General features: G+C 41.1%; 1 protein-coding gene across 1 annotated transcript in view; it reads left to right on the plus strand.

Annotated features, from left to right (window-relative positions):
- The window catches only part of TAF4B (TATA-box binding protein associated factor 4b), a 248,083-nt gene that overhangs the window by 102,207 nt on the left and 127,807 nt on the right, over window positions 1-18,069 (plus strand). The window contains exons 8-9 of the mRNA XM_069731234.1: window positions 4,228-4,363; window positions 11,428-11,524. Of these exons, the coding sequence (XP_069587335.1) occupies window positions 4,228-4,363; window positions 11,428-11,524 (233 nt within the window). The remainder of the gene's footprint in view (window positions 1-4,227; window positions 4,364-11,427; window positions 11,525-18,069) is intronic.

Consider the following 18,069-nt stretch of genomic DNA (forward strand, 5'->3'; position numbering starts at 1 on the left):
TCGTGACTGGGTCTTCCAGCAAGACAATGACCTAAAACATACAGCCAAGTCAACAAAGGAGTGGCTCAAAAAGAAGCACATTAAGGTAATGGAGTGGCCTAGCCAGTCTCCAGACCTTAATCCCATAGAAAACTTATGGAGGGAGATGAAGCTCCAAGTTGACATGCAACAGTTTCAAAATCTTAATGATTTAGAGATGATCTGCAAGGAGGAGTGGACCAAAATTTCTTCTGACATGTTCACAAACCTCATCATCAACTACAAAAGAAGTCTGACTGCTGTGCTTGCCAGCAAGGGTTTTGCCACCAAGTATTAAGTCTTGTTTGCCAGAGGGATCAAATACTTTTTTTTCACTGCAAAATGCAAATAAATTTATATAATTTATACAATGTGATTTTTCTGGATTTTATTTTTGATATTCTATCTCTCAATGTTAAAATTAACCTACCCTTAAAATTATAGACTGTTCATGTCTGTTAGTGGGCAAACTTACAAAATCAGCAAGGGATCAAATAATTATTTCCTTCACTGTATTTGCAACAAAAAACAATGCATAAGTGGAACACTTGTTTCCTCTAAATCCATAAGACCATCTTGTAGTACTGGATGCGTTAGCCCCAAATTGTGATATGGAGGTGGCCTATGCCATCCAACCTCACTTATTGTGGCAATTCTAAGAAAGATTTGTTCACTCAAAGTAATCATAATCCTTTTTTTTGGGCCAAAAAGAGCTGGTTTGCATTTTTCAACCTAGCTGTGGAATAGCCAGTTTTTCTGCATGTGCTTGAAGATCTCCTACCCAGCGTCCTATCTATAACCTTTTGGATAGTGTCCCTGAGATCTAATTGCTTGGATCCTGAAAGGCAAATTCTGATCTTGTCTCAGATGAAGTAACTCCACTATTTAAAAAAAAAAAAAAAAAAAAAGTCTGATTGTTACTGTGGCTATTTACTAAAAAACTGAAATTTTGTTTTCAATGATGTGACCACACAGTAGATATTAATTTCCAAACTTTCCAACAATGTTGGGCTTTCCTGAGTCCAGGCTTCATATGGGACTTAGTCCTTATACCATTAAAGGTATGACAAAAATACTTGGCACTCATGAAATAAGTTCAACAGGAGTATTTTATTAATTAAGGAATATCCAGAAAAGAATAAGATGTTTCTGTCAAAAAGACCTTCATCCGTCCTCTGGATCATAAGAAACTAAGCGGTGGATGCCGCAGACTCTACTTCAACGCTGCTTTTTTCATTTTTTTTTTTTTATAATCCAGTGGACGGATGAATGTCTGGTTGACCGAAACATCTTATTCTTTTCTGGATATTCCTTATTTAATAAAATACTCCTGTTGAACGTATTTTATGAGTGCCAAACATCTTTTTCATATCTCTAATGGATCATGATCCCACTTGTGCATCTTCGCATCCAGATGTGCTGGGCATTTTTTTCACATCTAATCTCATTAAAGTCTAAAGGTACCGTTACACTAAACGATTTACCAACGATCACGACCAGCGATACGACCTGGCCGTGATCGTTGGTAAGTTATTGTGTGGTCGCTGGAGAGCTGTCACACAGACAGCTCTCTCCAGCGACCAACGATCAGGGGAACAACTTCGGCATCGTTGAAACTGTCTTCAACGATGCCGAAGTCCCCGGGTAACAAGAGTAAACATCGGGTTACTAAGTGCAGGGCCGCACTTTGTAACCCGATATTTACCCTGGTTTCCATTGTAAAAGTAAAAAAAAAAAACACTACATACTTACATTCCGATGAACTGTCACGTCCCCCGGCGTCAGCTTTCCTGCACTGTGTAAGCGCCGGCCGTAAAGCAGAGCGGTGACGTCACCGCTGTGCTCTGCTTTACGGCCGGCCGGTGCAGGGAAGCTGACGCCGGGGGACGTGACAGACATAGGAATGTGAGTATGTAGTGTTTTTTTTTTTTTTTTTTTTTACTTTTACAATGGTAACCAGGGTAAATATCGGGTTACCTAGCGCGGCCCTGCACTTAGTAACCCAATGTTTACCCTGGTTACAGGTGAACACATCGCTAGATCGGCGTCACACACGCCGATCCAGCGATGACAGCGGGTGATCAGCGACCAAAAAAAGGTCCTGATCATTCCCCACTTCCAACGATCTCCCAGCAGGGGCCTGATCGTTGGTCGCTGTCACACATAAAGATATCGTTAGCGGGATCGTTGCTACGTCACGAAAAGCGTGATGTTGCAACGATATCCTTAACGATATCGTTGTGTGTGAAGGTACCTTAAGTTTCAATTTTAAGTACCTATTTACACAACCAGATGGCAAATGAACCTTTGATAATCAATTTTCTATAAGCACCTTGCAGACTAATAGCTACTCTTCCATATTAAACAGTCTGTGATTTGCCATTTGATCCTCTACGTTCAGCCAGTCAAAATATTTTTAGCATTTAAGACAGCGTTCCTTGAAGTACGGTAATTACTTTTGAAAAACTGACAGAGCTGCAAACCCTCTCCATCAGGGAACTTTAACTCAAAATCTTAGACAAGCGGATTGTTTAAAAATTAGATCCTTCTTATGAAGGTACGCATAGTGATGAAATTTCACAGGGACCAAGAAATTTGTCAAAATCTGAAAAACCTACAAGAACAACAGTTTTTAGTTCTATTGATGTAAGAAGAGCAGTCCTTCAAAACATCAAAAATACTAGGTCTCGACACTCGGATACTAACCTTTTCATTCAATTTGGTGGCAAGAACAGAGATAAAGTTTTCAAAAGCTACTGTTGGCAGTGTGATAAAATCTTTGCACCAGTCCTACATAATTCAAGGAAAGTACCCCCTCTCATTCTTCCCCCTTAAATATTAAAGCCAGTTATTCGATGGCTGTTGTCACTTCTCAGACAGAGAAAGAAGCTTTAAGTCAACCAAATTTGTAAAGTTGCAACTTGATAAAGCTTAAACGACTTTTGTAAATATTACACTTGATCTGCGGTCAAACCAACAGGCTGCATTTGGACACATAGTCCTACAAACCGTGGTTCCTCCCTAAAGTTAATAATTCAGTAATACTCCTGGATGCCATTGAAATGGTGATTTAGCCCTACCGACTATTGGGTTTCCAGGAATCTATCCTGACAGAACCCCTAGTTTCATCTCTTTCGATTTACCTGCTGTGCAATGGTTAACATACACAAAGAATTCAGAAAAAGTTATAGCATCTATCTTGATATGAGCCTTGAAAAACATTGGATGGTTGGTGAGGGTTGGGCACTTGTGTGTTTTTGTTCTTACAGAAGAGAACCTCCTGTGTGCTGTCAGAATTGAGTCCTGGAAACACAACTAACAGTAGGACTAATTCCACTTTTCTTACTGTAGCCTCTGATCCAGTAAGGCAGATACACAGGATTTAAAACTATTTACATGCAGATTGCGCCTATATGTGCAGGTAAATGTTGTTTCTGGACTTGACAGGTTCCATTTAAAGTATATGCAGATCTTTTTTTTTTTTTTATTTATTTTGATAGATTTTGTTGAATGCCTAGTCTAGTGCACTACATCCTCTACTTTTAGTAGCATACTGATGTATAGCTGCTAGATGGAAGCTAAAACAACACTCAGACTTGGGTAACCTTCATGGACACATTTCGTGTGTACTTTTGGAGTTTTCTTGGTATGCCCACGAAACCTAAATCACAAGTGTTATCTGAACCTATCCTTCGTTACAAACATTGTGTGTATACTAGTTTAGCAAAGTTTCACAACACAATCTTTATGTTCAGAAATTTTCGATCTTTTTCCCCTAAATTCAGTCTTCTGAGTATTCTTTATTACATTAGGAGAACATTCACAATCATTTGACATCTGTGGTCTAATTCCATATGAAATAAAACTGCACAGAAAATGTTGCAGATTTTATTTCATGACATTTGAGTAAACTGCATTAATGATGAATCGTGAAACGTCCATGACTTGCGGTCTGATAAGCCTGCATGTCTTAAGGGATTAAGGCCATCTGGACAAGTTTATGTTGTTAGATATTACTGTAAACAACTGGTGAGATTTCTCGTTGTCATATCTAGACAAAAGTACGCTTGAGGATTTCTGAGCGTGATGTGTGTAATCTAAGGGCTACACACAGATGCCTCATAGCAGTTTTGGTTGATTGAGCATGCTGATGGACTGCTTGGAACGAGGACCTGTGTGCGCCTACTAATGTTTCTGTTACCATTGCAGGTACTTCAACATCCAAACAGTGGGATTGTGAAGCAAGTGACCACATTGCCCCTAAACTCTGCAGTTAACATTACAAAGCCTGGAGAAAACCATGTTTCTCTGAATGCCTTAATACAAACAGGGAATCTACAACCAGGTAGCTGTTGTTGTTAATGAGTAAAAAGAAATAAACTCGCATAAACTAAAAAATGATGATTTGTAAGTAATAACAGTAGAAAATAGAGAGAAGCGAATCTATTCACTGCAAATCTAATTCATATTGGATTTTAGGAAATTCGAACAATTTGCAATTCAATTTAAACGAATCACCAAAAAATCCCACTGTCAGAAGATAAAAGCCCACTGCCATCTAACACAAACAAGATTGTATTCATTAGAGAAGGATGGCGTAACGTCAGGCACAGCTATCAAAGCACATAGCATAGCACAGTAAACTAGGAATAAATGCTTTATGAAAGTTGTTTCAGGGAATAAAACAACCGTTTTTGAGTTATTCTGGATAGTGAGGACATAAGGGCTCATTACTTATCAATAGAGACGGGAAAAGAAAGTCCTAAAACATCAGACATAGTTATATGAAAAAGTTTGGGCACCCCTATTAAGCTTAATGTTTTATAAAAATAGTTTTTTTTTGTGCAATTTTTATTTTCACAAGGTCAAAAAGAAAGGGTAGCAGTCACCACACAGTATTTAGGGATCAACCGGGTGTGTGTATGTATATATATATATATACAAGCATGCCAAGCATGTATATATACAAGCATGCCATGTATATATATACAAGCTTCAAGCATGCCAAGATCACACCCATCCTCAAAAAGCCCTCCCTCGACCCATCCTCTGTGTCTAGCTATCGCCCAATATCTCTTCTCCCTTATGCCTCCAAATTGCTGGAGCAACACGTCCATCTTGAACTGTCCTCCCACTTCTCCTCCTGCTCCCCCTTTGATCGGTTACAATCAGGCTTCCGTTCCCATCACTCAACTGAAACAGCCCTAACTAAAGTCACCAATGACCTACTAACTGCCAGGAGCAAGCGACACTACTCTGTCCTCCTTCTCCTGGACTTGTCTTCTGCCTTTGACACTGTTGACCACTCCCTTTTGCTACAAATCCTCTCATCCCTTGGCATCACAGACTTGGCCCTTTCCTGGATCTCGTCATATCTGACAGACCGAACATTCAGTGTCTCCCTCCCCCACACCACCTCCTCACTTCGCCCCTTGTCAGTCGGTGTTCCTCAAGGCTCTGTTCTAGGACCCCTACTCTTCTCCATCTACACTTTCGGCCTGGGACAGCTCATAGAATCCCACGGTATGCAGTACCATCTCTACGCCGACGACACGCAGATCTACCTCTCCGGACCTGACCTCTCCTCCTTGCTTACCAAAATCCCGCACTGTCTGTCTGCCATTTCAGCCTTCTTTTCTGCTCGCTTTCTACAACTGAACATGGACAAAACAATTCATCATCTTTCCCCCATCTCACTCTACCCCTCCACCACATCTATCCATCAATGTCAATGGCTGCTCACTATCCCCAGTCCCACACGCCCGGTGCCTCGGGGTGATCCTCGACTCTGCCCTCTCTTTCAAGCCACATATCCAAGCCCTTGCCTCCTCCTGTCGTCTCAAACTCAAAAATATTTCCCGGATCCGTGCTTTCCTTGACTGCAACACTGCAAAAACGCTAGTGCATGCCCTTATCTCCCGCCTCGACTACTGCAACCTCCTACTCTCTGGACTCCCCTCTAGCACTCTGGCACCACTCCAATCCATCCTACACTCTGCTGCCCGACTAATCCACCTGTCCCCCCGCTATTCCCCAGCCTCTCCCCTGTGTCAAGCCCTTCACTGGCTTCCTATCGCCCAGAGACTCCAGTTCAAAACCCTCACACTGACATACAAAGCCATCCACAACCTGTCTCCTCCATACATCTGTGACATGGTCTCCCGGTACCTACCTACACGCGACCTCCGATCCTCCCAAGACCTCCTTCTCTACTCCCCTCTCATGTCTTCTTCCCATAACCGCATCCAAGACTTCTCCCGTGCTTCCCCCATACTCTGGAACTCTCTACCCCAACACATCAGACTTGCGCCTACCATAGAAACCTTCAAAAAGAACCTGAAGACTCATCTCTTCCGACAAGCCTACAGCCTGCAGTGATCCTCAACCTACTGAACAGCCGCACAGCCAGCTCTTCCCTCTCCTAGTGTATCCTCACCCACCCCCTGCAGACTGTGAGCCCTCGCGGGCAGGGTCCTCCCTCCTTATGTACTCGTGTGCCTTGTTATCTGCTCATGGTTAATGTAATTGTCTATATTTGCCCCGTATTCAAATGTAAAGCGCCATGGAATAAATGGCGCTATAAAAATGTATAATAATAATATAATAATAATATATATATATATATATATATATATATATATATTGCCCAAACTTTGTCATATAACAGCCATTTCAGTTTCATATATCTAATATCTGTTGGAAACAGTAATGTTTCTGCGTTGAAATGAGGTTATTGTACTAACAGAAAATTTGCAATCTGCATTCAAACAAAATTTGACAGGTGCATAAGTATGGGCACCCTTATCATTTTCTTGTTTTAAATACTCCTACCTACTTTTTACTGACTTACTAAAGCACTTTTTTTTGGTTTTCTAACCTCATTGAGCTTTGAACTTCATAGCCAGGTGTATGCAATCATGAGAAAAGCTACTTAAAGTGGCCACTTGCAAGTTGTTCTCCTGTTTGAATCTCCTCTGAAGAGTGGCATCATGGGCTCCTCAAAACAACTGTCTAATGATCTGAAAACAAAGATTATTCAACATAGTTGTTCGGGGAAGGATACAAAAAGCTGTCTCAGAGATTTAACCTGTCAATTTCCACTGTGAGGAACATAGTAAGGAAATGGAAGAACACAGGTACAGTTCTTGTTAAGGCCAGAAGTGGCAGGCCAAGGAAAACATCAGAAAGGCAGAGAAGAATGGTGAGATCAGTCAAGGACAATCCTCAGACCACCTCCAGAGAGTTGCAGCATCAACTTGCTGCAGATGGTGTCACTGTGCATTGGTCAACTATACAACGCACTTTGCACAAGGAGAAGCTGTATGGGAGAGTGATGCGAAAGAAGCCGTTTCTGCAAGCACGCCACAAACAGAGTCGGCTGAGGTATGTAAAAGCACATTTGGAGAAGCCAATTTATTTTTGGAAGAAGGTCCTGTGGACTGATGAAACCAAGATTGAGTTGTTTGGTCATACAAAAAGGCGTTATGCATGGCGGCCAAAAAACACAGCATTCCAAGAAAAACACTTGCTACCCACAGTAAAATTTGGTGGAGGTTCCATCATGCTTTGGGGCTGTGTGGCCAATGCCGGCACTGGAAATCTTGTTAAAGTTGAGGGACGCATGGATTCCTCTCAGTATCAGCAGAGACAACATGACAATAATGTTCATGAATCAGTGACAAAGTTGAAGTTACGCAGGGGATGGATCTTTCAGCAAGACAATGATCCAAAACACCGCTCCAAATCTACTCAGGCATTCATGCAGAGGAACAATTACACTGTTCTGGAATGGCCATCCCAGACCCCAGACCTGAATATCATTGAACATCTGTGGGATCATTTGAAGAGGGCTGTCCATGCTCGGCGACCATCAAACTTAACTGAACTGGAATTGTTTTGTAAAGAGGAATGGTCTAAAATACCTTCATCCAGGATCCAGGAACTCATTAAAAGCTACAGGAAGCGACTAGAGGCTGTTATTTTTGCAAAAGGAGGATCTACTAAATATTAATGTCACTTTTCTGGTGGGGTGCCCATACTTATGCACCTGTCAAATTTTGTTTGAATGCAGATTGCACATTTTCTGTTAGTACAATAAACCTCATTTCAAGGCACAAACATTACTGTGTCCAACAGTTGTTAGATATATAAAACTGAAATAGCTGTTGCAAAAAAAGAAATTTTTCTAAAACATTAAGATTAATAGGGGTGCCCAAACTTTTTCATATAACTGTATACACTGCACCGTTGGTGGTGTATAGCGTAGCAGTGAAGATGTGTAGTAGGCTGCAATAATATAGATTCTATTGGTAGGGAGAGAGAGTTGGAAGAGGTGCAGGCATAAGTGTGAGGCCCAATGTGACTGAGCAGTGATATAGAGTAAGCTGGCTGCTTGTCCTGCACTGAAATTTCACTTTTTTTTTTTTTTTTTTTTTTTAAAAGCATTCTTCTTGCTGCAGAAAGCAGCAAGCCAACACAATATTTTTTAAAGCGCCACTCCTGCTGTTTTTTGTTTGTTTTAATTCACCGCTGGAGTGACATCACTAATGAATGTTCTCTGCCCATAGTAATATGCTTACCAGCTGCCATCTTGTACTCTTCCTGGTGCTGCTTTGGTCTCAATCCATCATCGTGTGACCACAGCTTCTGACTGACTGGAAGTCAGAGCGAACGGTCATAAATCTCCTATGAACGTTGGCACATGTTAAGCATTCATAAAATGTAATTTCTGTTACACATAGCATGGCTGAAGCCCTGCTATATTAGACAATCACAGTCTCCTAAGAGGAATATTGAAGCCAGTAGAAGGTAAAAAATATTTAAAAAATAAAGACACAAATTCAAATCACCCCCTCTTTTACCCCATTCAAAATAAAAGAATTAATAAACATACAGCTCTGGCAAAAATTGAGACCTCCACATGAAATATACACACACACACACACACACACACACACACACACACACACACACACACTTGGAATTGCTGCTTTCAGAAATGTCCGATCTATCAAAATATAAAGTAAATTACTCAGATTGGTAAACAGTATAATGAGGGAAAAAAATCATAATGATATAATTGTTTTTTTGGCTGCCGCAACATTGCAATGACAGGTGATCAAAACATTGTATCTACATCAAAATGGTATAGTTAAAAACGCCAGCTCTGCAAGCAAAAAATAAGCCATCACTCAGCCCCAGATCTCGAAAAATGGAGACGTTACAGATCTCGGAAAATGTCGACAATTTTTTTTTTCTCTTACAAATTTCGGATTTTTATTTTTTCACCAAAATATAACCTACAGTATACAGGTTTGGTATCTGCGTACTCGTACTGACCTGTGGAGTCATATTATCGGGTAAGTTTTAGCATTTAGTGAACGTGATAAAAAAGAAAAGTGGAATTGCACCTTTTCCCAGTACGGTATAATATGGTAAAATCAATGGTGTCATTCAAAAGTACAACTCATCCTGCAAAAAACAAACCTTCACATGGCTCTATTGACTTGAAAATGAAAAAGATGTGGCTCTGGGAAGAAGGGGAGCAAAAAACGAAAGTGCAAAACTGGAACGTTGCCAGGTGGTGAAGGGGTTAATAGTTGCTGCTGTAAAAAAGATTGAACGCGAATGACAAGTAAGAAAAAAATCGTCACACTTTTCTGGATGAAAGTCTGACCGATTTTTATGTACTCTTTTGCATCACTATAGTCTGTCGTTTGTCTTTCTCCCCCTAACTCGCAATGCAAACTGCAAATAAGGTGAATATTATTTCGCATTGCTTGCAGCCATTTGGGACATAGTTTCTGAATACCATCATGAAGTATAGGTGAACAGTTTGTTCTTTCATCAGGTCCTGTAACACATTAAAAGGTTTTAGCCGTAACGGTATTGTTTTAGCTGCTGATTCAAGCAACGTTTTTAGAATTTTTAGCCTGTGGCTACCAGAACAATAGGTATGTTACCAGAATGGAAACAGGAACACATGGGCTACTTGCACAGTGAACAAGTCTGTATGATCATGTTCACACACCACCAAGAAACCTGAAGACACAAAAGAGAATAGTAAAACCAAAAACACTCGGTTTGAAAAAATGTTGCAGTAATCCGCAAGTGCCAGTAAAAGATGTAAAAAACAGGGTATTTGGTTGATACGTTTTTTGCAAAAAATGTATACTAAGCTGCTCTACCAATCTTCACGGTATACCCTTATCAGAGCAGTCCTAACTAATGTATGCAATCCCTATCTGATGTATTTAAAAACCTGATCATCTGTATATAACCTGTGTGAACAGGGTTCAGAGAGGAAAAATCCATGTGTGCATACAGGGTAGAACAGCTTTTGTCCATGTGTTCCTGTTTCCATAATTGTTCTCTTGTGTCTACAAGACTGGGGAGTTCCACCACTCCTCTTGGGCTATCTGCACAAAAGCTGTTCTACCCTGTATGCACACATGGATTTTTCCTCTCTGAACCCTGTTCACACAGGTTATATACAGATGATCAGGTTTTTAAATACATCAGATAGGGATTGCATACATTAGTTAGGACTGCTCTGATAAGGGTATACCGTGAAGATTGGTAGAGCAGCTTAGTATACATTTTTTGCAAAAAACGTATCAACCAAATACCCTGTTTTTTACATCTTTTACTAGCACTTGCGGATTACTGCAACATTTTTTCAAACCGAGTGTTTTTGGTTTTACTATTCTCTTTTGTGTCTTCATGTTACCAGAATGTAGACTATTTGCTTTAATTCCAGGAGTTTTATGTAATATTACTGTATTTTCTAGATGGTTTATTCAATGTTTTTGTTTATTTAAAAAAGCAAGAAAAACTTTAAAGCAAAAAGTCTATATTTTCACCATCTCTGCATATCTTATGTTTAAAAACCCATTGTTTTATTATCCAAACTACGTATGCAATATAATGTCTGTATCCGTAATATAGATGCACATAGTGGACTTTTAATCACCAATGCTTGCGCAGGTCATTGAATTATAAGAGCCATTATCCATAATATCCCCTCTCACCCTCCCCGATCATGCATACATGTCAGTTTTTTGTCAAAAAATGACAAATGTTGTACAAGAAGCAATATCCACAAGTTGCTTTTGATTGAACTCAGAATTCGGAAGATGCCTTGTTTTAAACAACCGTTGATTAAAATGTAAAGATCTCTTATGAAGATGTTTTTATTCATTGGCATACAATATAAGATTTCATACTTCTATTGTATGTTTTTTTTTTCTTCGGTTAATTGAAAAATGTAGGTAACTATTTAGTGTGCCCAATGTCTTTTTAGTAATGTTAATACAGAGCTTGATATTTAGGTCATGTACCTATTTTTTTTTTTTTTCTTAAACATTCGTTAATTGATTTTCTGTGTTTTGTTTTTTTTTTCCTTTCAAGCATCAGTTATGAAACAAATCACCGCACCACGAAATAAAGTTATATCCCTGCAAGCATCTATTCTTCCCATGAAAGAGACTAGCACTGCATACTTCAGGTAATAAGACAGTGGGGGAAGAAAGCCATGTAAAAAAATGATCACTGCTGTTTTGACAAGCATGATGTAAAAATACCTGACTATCTTAGATTAAAGACCAGAATTAAAAATAAAAAAAATCTATCTAAACTTTTGGGCAGATAGAGATCTAAAAAATTATAATTTTTATTTTGCCCTTTTATTCTTTGAGAACAAAATGGATTTTCTTTTATTTAATCTGTATGTGTATTAAATCTCACACAGTACTGTGCAAATGTTTTAGGCAGGTGTGGAAATATTGCTGCAGAGTATGAATGCTTTAGAAAAAAAATAGAAGTGCTAACAGTTGAGCTTTATCAAATAAAAAAAATGCAAAGTGAATAAACAAAAGCAAAATCTATATCAAATCAATATGTGATGTGAGCTTTGCCTTCAAAGGGACATCAATTCTTTTGGGTACATTTGCTCACAGTTTTTGAAGGATTTTTGTAGAGAGGTTGCTCCAAATATCTTGGAGAACTAACTGCATATATTTTGTGTATGTAGGCTTGTACAAATATTTGGTTTCTTCATGTAAGCCCAAACAGACCTTGTTGAGATCATATCTCTATGGGGGCTATATCCTCACTTCCAGGACGACTTGTTCTTTGTTATGCCGAATAGGGTTCATAAAGACATTGGCTATGATTGAGATCCATGTCCTGCTGCAGAATAAATTTGGAGTCGGTCGCCTTCCTGACTACACTGCATGATGCATAGGTATCTCTGCCGGTATCTCTCAGCATTGAGGACACCATTAATCTTGTCCAAATTCACATCTCCATTTGGTGACTTATAGCCCCAAACTTGAAAATAACCTCCCTCATGCTTGACTGTTTCCTGCAGACACTCATTTTTGTACCGGCTAACAAGCTGCCTCCTTTTACAGTCAAATATTTCACATTTTAACTCCAGTCCAAAGCACCTGCAGCCATTTTCTGCATCCCAATGCTTATATATTTGTGCATTGCACCCCAAATGCCACTGTTCCGAAACGAACGTCAGGTGGATGGTGGGGGAGCCTATGCACTCCTTACTGTCTCTTTGGGTATTATTTGTAATCCTTTTTATCAGGATATTATCTATTCTGTCCACAAGGACTTTATTATTTACTCGTTCTATTCCTGCTGCTCCATATTAGGTTATTTGATACTGCTTGTCTGTGATTCCTTAGCATCATACCGTTCTCTTTTCTTCATATGTGCATTACACTTAGACATATTTTTTGGCTCACACACACTTTCCTTGACTCTGTATTTTGTATATATGCATGAGTGTGTATAATTAATATATATTTATAAATTTTATTTGGTTTGTACCTGTTTTGAATGCAGTGGTATGATTTAATCACAAGCCTTGAGCCGCCGCCCTTTGCTTTCTCTAATTTATCTTTTTGGCTGCAACTCTTCATTTGGCCAGCCTTTTCCAAACTGCACTAAATTTCCTTGACTTACCATTGTGTGTATAAACTTCAACGTTACCCATTTCTTCAAAGAAGTTGGACAGCAGATCTTGAAACTCCCAATGTATATATGTTATATATTAAAGTTATCTGCCTTTTGCCTGAATAACAATTTTGCATCGGTATTCTTTTAACCAGCTGAAAATGCTTTTCTAGCCATTTTATTGGACTACACATAGTCTTGTATTGTTTGTGTGAAATTCCTGTCTGGTACAGCTTTTTCTAGACTATCGCTGTGTGGTGTAGTTCTTGGTCCTATGAAGGTCCATGACGCATCTAATGCAGCACTCATCTTGTACAGTCTGAAAATGCATTTTGCATGCTTGTCCTGCTAACAAATGATTGTCAATCTAGTTTCCACTTGACTGACCAAAATAATTTAGGATCAGGCTGGAAAACTCTAGTTTGAGATTCACTTTTTTTCTAATGGGTATAGCAGCATGCTGGAGAGAAAGACACAAAGTTTGTACGCAGCAGGTTTCCATCACTGCTGAGCAGAAGCCTGTAAGCTGTATGAATACTTTTGATACTACACAGACATTTCTGCCTTATTGCAAAAGTAATTAAACCATCCTTGACTAGTCTAGACTATGATGCATGCACACACCACATTCCAAATTATTGTACTAATCGGATTTAAGTGTAATAAAGATGGAATTTGTAGCTTTACAAATAAACTTATAAATGGTATTATGTCTCTGGGCTCTTTGCATCACTGAAAACATTAAATATTTTGCAAAAACTTAAGCACAATCACTATACTGTAAAGAGATTTGTGATTAAATCAGAGCATGGACAGGTTTGTGCAGATAAAGGCATAATGTGGAAGGTTTTTACCAGATGAATTCACCAGATTAAGAGAGCAACTGCAAAAATACAGTTGCAAAGCAGCATACTGGTATTTACTGATGCTAGTGAATCCCACAAACCATAAGGTGTAGGATCTTCACTTGTAGATGTGCATAAATCTACTACTCGTTCACTCCTAGACAGTGCTCACAAGCAGAAATGGTTGCAATGGGCTTGGACATACATGAAGACTAATTTTTAAAATAGTGTTGTTTACTGATGCAACCCTGGATTGTCCAGATGGATGGAGTAGTGGATGGTTGATGGATTTCCACCAATACTCAACAAGGCTGCAACAACAGTAAGGAGGTGGCAGAGTCATGTTTTGGGCCAGAATCATGGGAGGACAACTGGTAGCACCCTTTAGAGTCCATGAAGATGTGAAAATAGGCTCAGCAAAGTATATAGTTTCTGACTACTTTATGCATGGTACAAACAAAAGAACTGTGCCATTTGTGGCAAAATCATCTTTGTGTATGACAGTGCACGCTCATGCTGTAAAGAATATCTGTCATTGACTGCTATGGGCATAAAAAGCAAAAAAAAAGTGAGGCCACTATCCTCACATTACCTCAACCCTATTGAGAATATCCTCAAGCAAAAGCTCTTTGGAGGTGGGAGACAGGTTAATTCAAAACAGCAGTTCTGGGAAGCTATTCTGGCATACTGCAGAGAAATACAAGCAGAATAAGGCTACATTCACATGTCCAGTAATGAGCTGTTAAATCTGATCCAGCAGCAAAATCCGTTGGCAAAAAAAATGTGTAGACACCACTTGTTAAAGGGAACCTGTCACCCCGTTTTTTCAGTACGAGATAAAAATACTGTTAAATAGGGCCTGAGCTGTGCGTTACTATAGTGTATTTTGTGTACCCTGATTCCCCACCTATGCTGCCGAAATACCTTACCAAAGTCGCCATTTTCGCCTGATAATCAGGCTGGTCAGGTCATATGGGCGTGGCGACATCGCTGTTTCTTCCCCCAGATCTTGCATATCTTTCCATTGGTGGCATAGTGGTTTGCGCATGCCCATCTTCTGAATCCACTGGGCAGGAGAAGAAAAAACTCGCGATCTGCGCTATTTCCCTGGTGATCTGTGGGGGCGGCCATCTTCCTGAGGCCGCGCGTGCGCATATGGAGTCCTTTGCTGTCCGGGGCTTCAGGAAAATGGCCGCGGGGTGCCACGCGTGCGCAGATGGAGATAGCGGCGGCCATTTTCCTGAAGCCGAGATGCGAACTTTGGACGCCCCAGTGTTTCACTACAGTTTATAACGCAGAGCCGTGCAAATAAAAATATTTTTTTTCCACAAAAATTATTTTTTAGCCCCCAGTTTTGTATTTTCCCAAGGGTAACAGGAGAAATTGGACCCCAAAATTGTCCTATTTGTCCTGAGTACGCCGATACCCCATATGTTGGGGTAAACCCCTGTTTGGGCATACGGGAGAGCTCAGAAGGGAAGGAGCACTGTTTTACTTTTTCAACGCAGAATTGGCTGGATATGAGATCGGACGCCATGTCGTGTTTGGAAAGCCCCTGATGTGCCTGAACAGTGGAAACCCCCCCAATTATAACTGAAACCCTAATCCCAACCCTATTCCCAACTGTAAATGTAATCCAAACCCTAACCCTAACTTTAGCCCCAACCCTAACTGTAGCCCCAACCCTAACCCTAGTCATAACCCTAATGGGAAAATGGAAATAAATACATTTTTTATTTTTTTTTATTTTTCCCTAACTAAGGGGGTGATGAAGGGGTGTTTGATTTACTTTTATAGCGGGTTTTTTAGCGGATTTTTATGATTGGCAGCCGTCACACACTGAAAGACGCTTTTTATTGCAATAAATATTTTTTGCGTTACCACATTTTGAGAGCTATAATTTTTCCATATTTGAGTCCACAGGCCTTGTTTTTTGCGGGACGAGTTAACGTTTTTATCGGTAACATTTTTGGGCACGTGACATTTTTTGATCGCTTTTCATTCCGATTTTTGTGAGGCAGAATGACCGAAAACCAGCTATTCATTAACTTCTTTTGGGGGAGGCGTTTATACTGTTCCGCGTTTGGTAAAATTGATAAAGCAGTTTTATTCTTCGGGTCAGTACGATTACAGCGATACCTCATTTATATCATTTTTTTATGTTTTGGCGCTTTTATACAGTAAAAACTATTTTATAGAAAAAGTAATTCTTTTCCCTTCCCCCATGACTGCACACCTGAGAGGGGGGATCCGCCCAGCCAGGACAGGAAACCCTACTGAAAATAAAAGGGCGGTACCTCTCGATCGCTTCAGTTGGGTTTCCTGTCCTGACAGGGACCCTTGTGCTGAACACGGCGGTGATTCCACTTAGCGCCTGTGCGTCGAGTTCGGGAGTCTGGAAGCGCCGTCCGCAGGTCCTCCGGGTCTCTGCGTCCGAGCGGGCGTTGTTCCAGCATGGTCAGATATTCCAGCTCCTTCCGTGGCTGCCACGCTGCCCTCCTCTGCCGGCATCCAGGTGCGGCGGCCGCTTCCGGGTCGCCCGTCTGACGTCACGCACAGGGCACGCTGGGAATGGGCGTGCCCGTGTGACGTCGAGGCGGGCGCCGGATCTAAGATGGCGGCGCCCATGAAGAAACGCCGCCCGATGGAATAGCACTCCGGCGGCGCGGCAGAGGAGGGGAGGGGTTACTATTGGGCACCGGAGGAGGCGGGGAGTGCAATGGTCCCCCATAAAAGGGTGCCTGACCACAGAAGACGCGCTCATGTTCATAAGCTTCAACATGGAAGTGGGACAACAGGAGCAGCAGCAGCCGCCGCCATTACAGCAGCAGCGTCAGGAGCTCTCATCAGATGCTTTGCCGAGCCACCAGCACAGGAGCAGCCGCTCAAGTGGTAGGAGTGGCAGCCGTCCCGTCCGGCAAGACTCTTCAGCGTCCAGGAAGGACACTGCACGTGCATCTGTCCAGCCTCCAAAATCGGTACCCTTGACGGTCGGCGGTGGTGAGTTATCTACGTGAATGTCACCCTTATGGTAACGGTCCATTTTTTCTGTTTGATCACTAGGGGTCGAGGAAATCTAGCGACAAAACAAAGAACCGTGAATGTGCCCTTTGTAAAGTCCCGCTTGCAGTTCAGTGGCAGAAGGACCTCTGTGCTGACCGCATTAATAGAACTATTCAGGAAGAGACCCCTAATTTTGCCACGAGCCTTAAAGCCATAATACAGGCAGAGATAAAAGACTCCTTAAAATTGGCCCTCAAAAAAGCGGGGAGGAAAAGCCGCAAGGTGTCTACGGATTCGGAGGCCTCTCAGAAACAAGAGTCAAAAATCATCCCGGTCTCCCTCTACCTCTTCCGCCTTTATCCAGTCCTCAGATTCCTCCTCAGATAGTGATACAGGGGGGCGTCCATGTTTCCCATCTGAGGATGTAGAAAAATTAATTAAAGCGGTCAGAACTGCTATGGGTCTTAAAGAGGAAAAAACGCCTAGGTCACTTGAGGATGTCATGTTTGGCGGGTTAGAAGGAAAAAAAGCGAACATTTCCGGTCAATGCAAAAATCAAAGCATTGATCGAAAAAGAATGGAAGAAACCCGAAAAAATGGGTACCCCTACCTTCTTCATCAAAAAGGAGATATCCTTTTGAAGAAAAAGACGCAGAATCCTGGGAGAAAATCCCTAAGATTGACGGTGCGGTAGCCAAATCCTTGAGAAAATCATCTCTTCCGTTAGAAGATTCAGTGGTCCTAAAAGATCCACTAGACAAAAAAGCAGATGGGTTCTTGAAACGCATCTGGGAAGCCGCGGCAGGGGGCCTGAAACCAGCTATAGCTGGAACTTGTACAGCTCGCGCCCTTATGGTCTGGTTACAACAAATTTAAGACCAGCTAAGGAATAAAGTTCCTAGGAATGACATTCTTACAAACATATCCCTAGTTCAAGGGGCAGCAGCCTTCTTGGCAGATTCCTTCGTGGACTCTGCGAAATTAACGGCTAGAGCAGCGGGCCTGTCCAACGCGGCCAGGAGAGCCTTATGGCTCAAAGGGTCTCCTGGAGATTTGCCATCCAAACATAAGCTTTGCTCCATCCCATGTGACGGTCAACTCCTCTTTGGGAAAAAATTAGAAGAGATATTGGAACAGGCAGGAGACAAAAATAAAGCCTTTCCAACCTTCCCTAAAGATCCTAAAAAACCTTTTTTTCGGAGAAGATTTAATAGAGGCCGACCTCCAGGAGATA

This window comes from Ranitomeya imitator, chromosome 6 (assembly GCF_032444005.1).
Source record: "Ranitomeya imitator isolate aRanImi1 chromosome 6, aRanImi1.pri, whole genome shotgun sequence".
NCBI classification, from domain to species: Eukaryota; Metazoa; Chordata; class Amphibia; order Anura; family Dendrobatidae; genus Ranitomeya; species Ranitomeya imitator.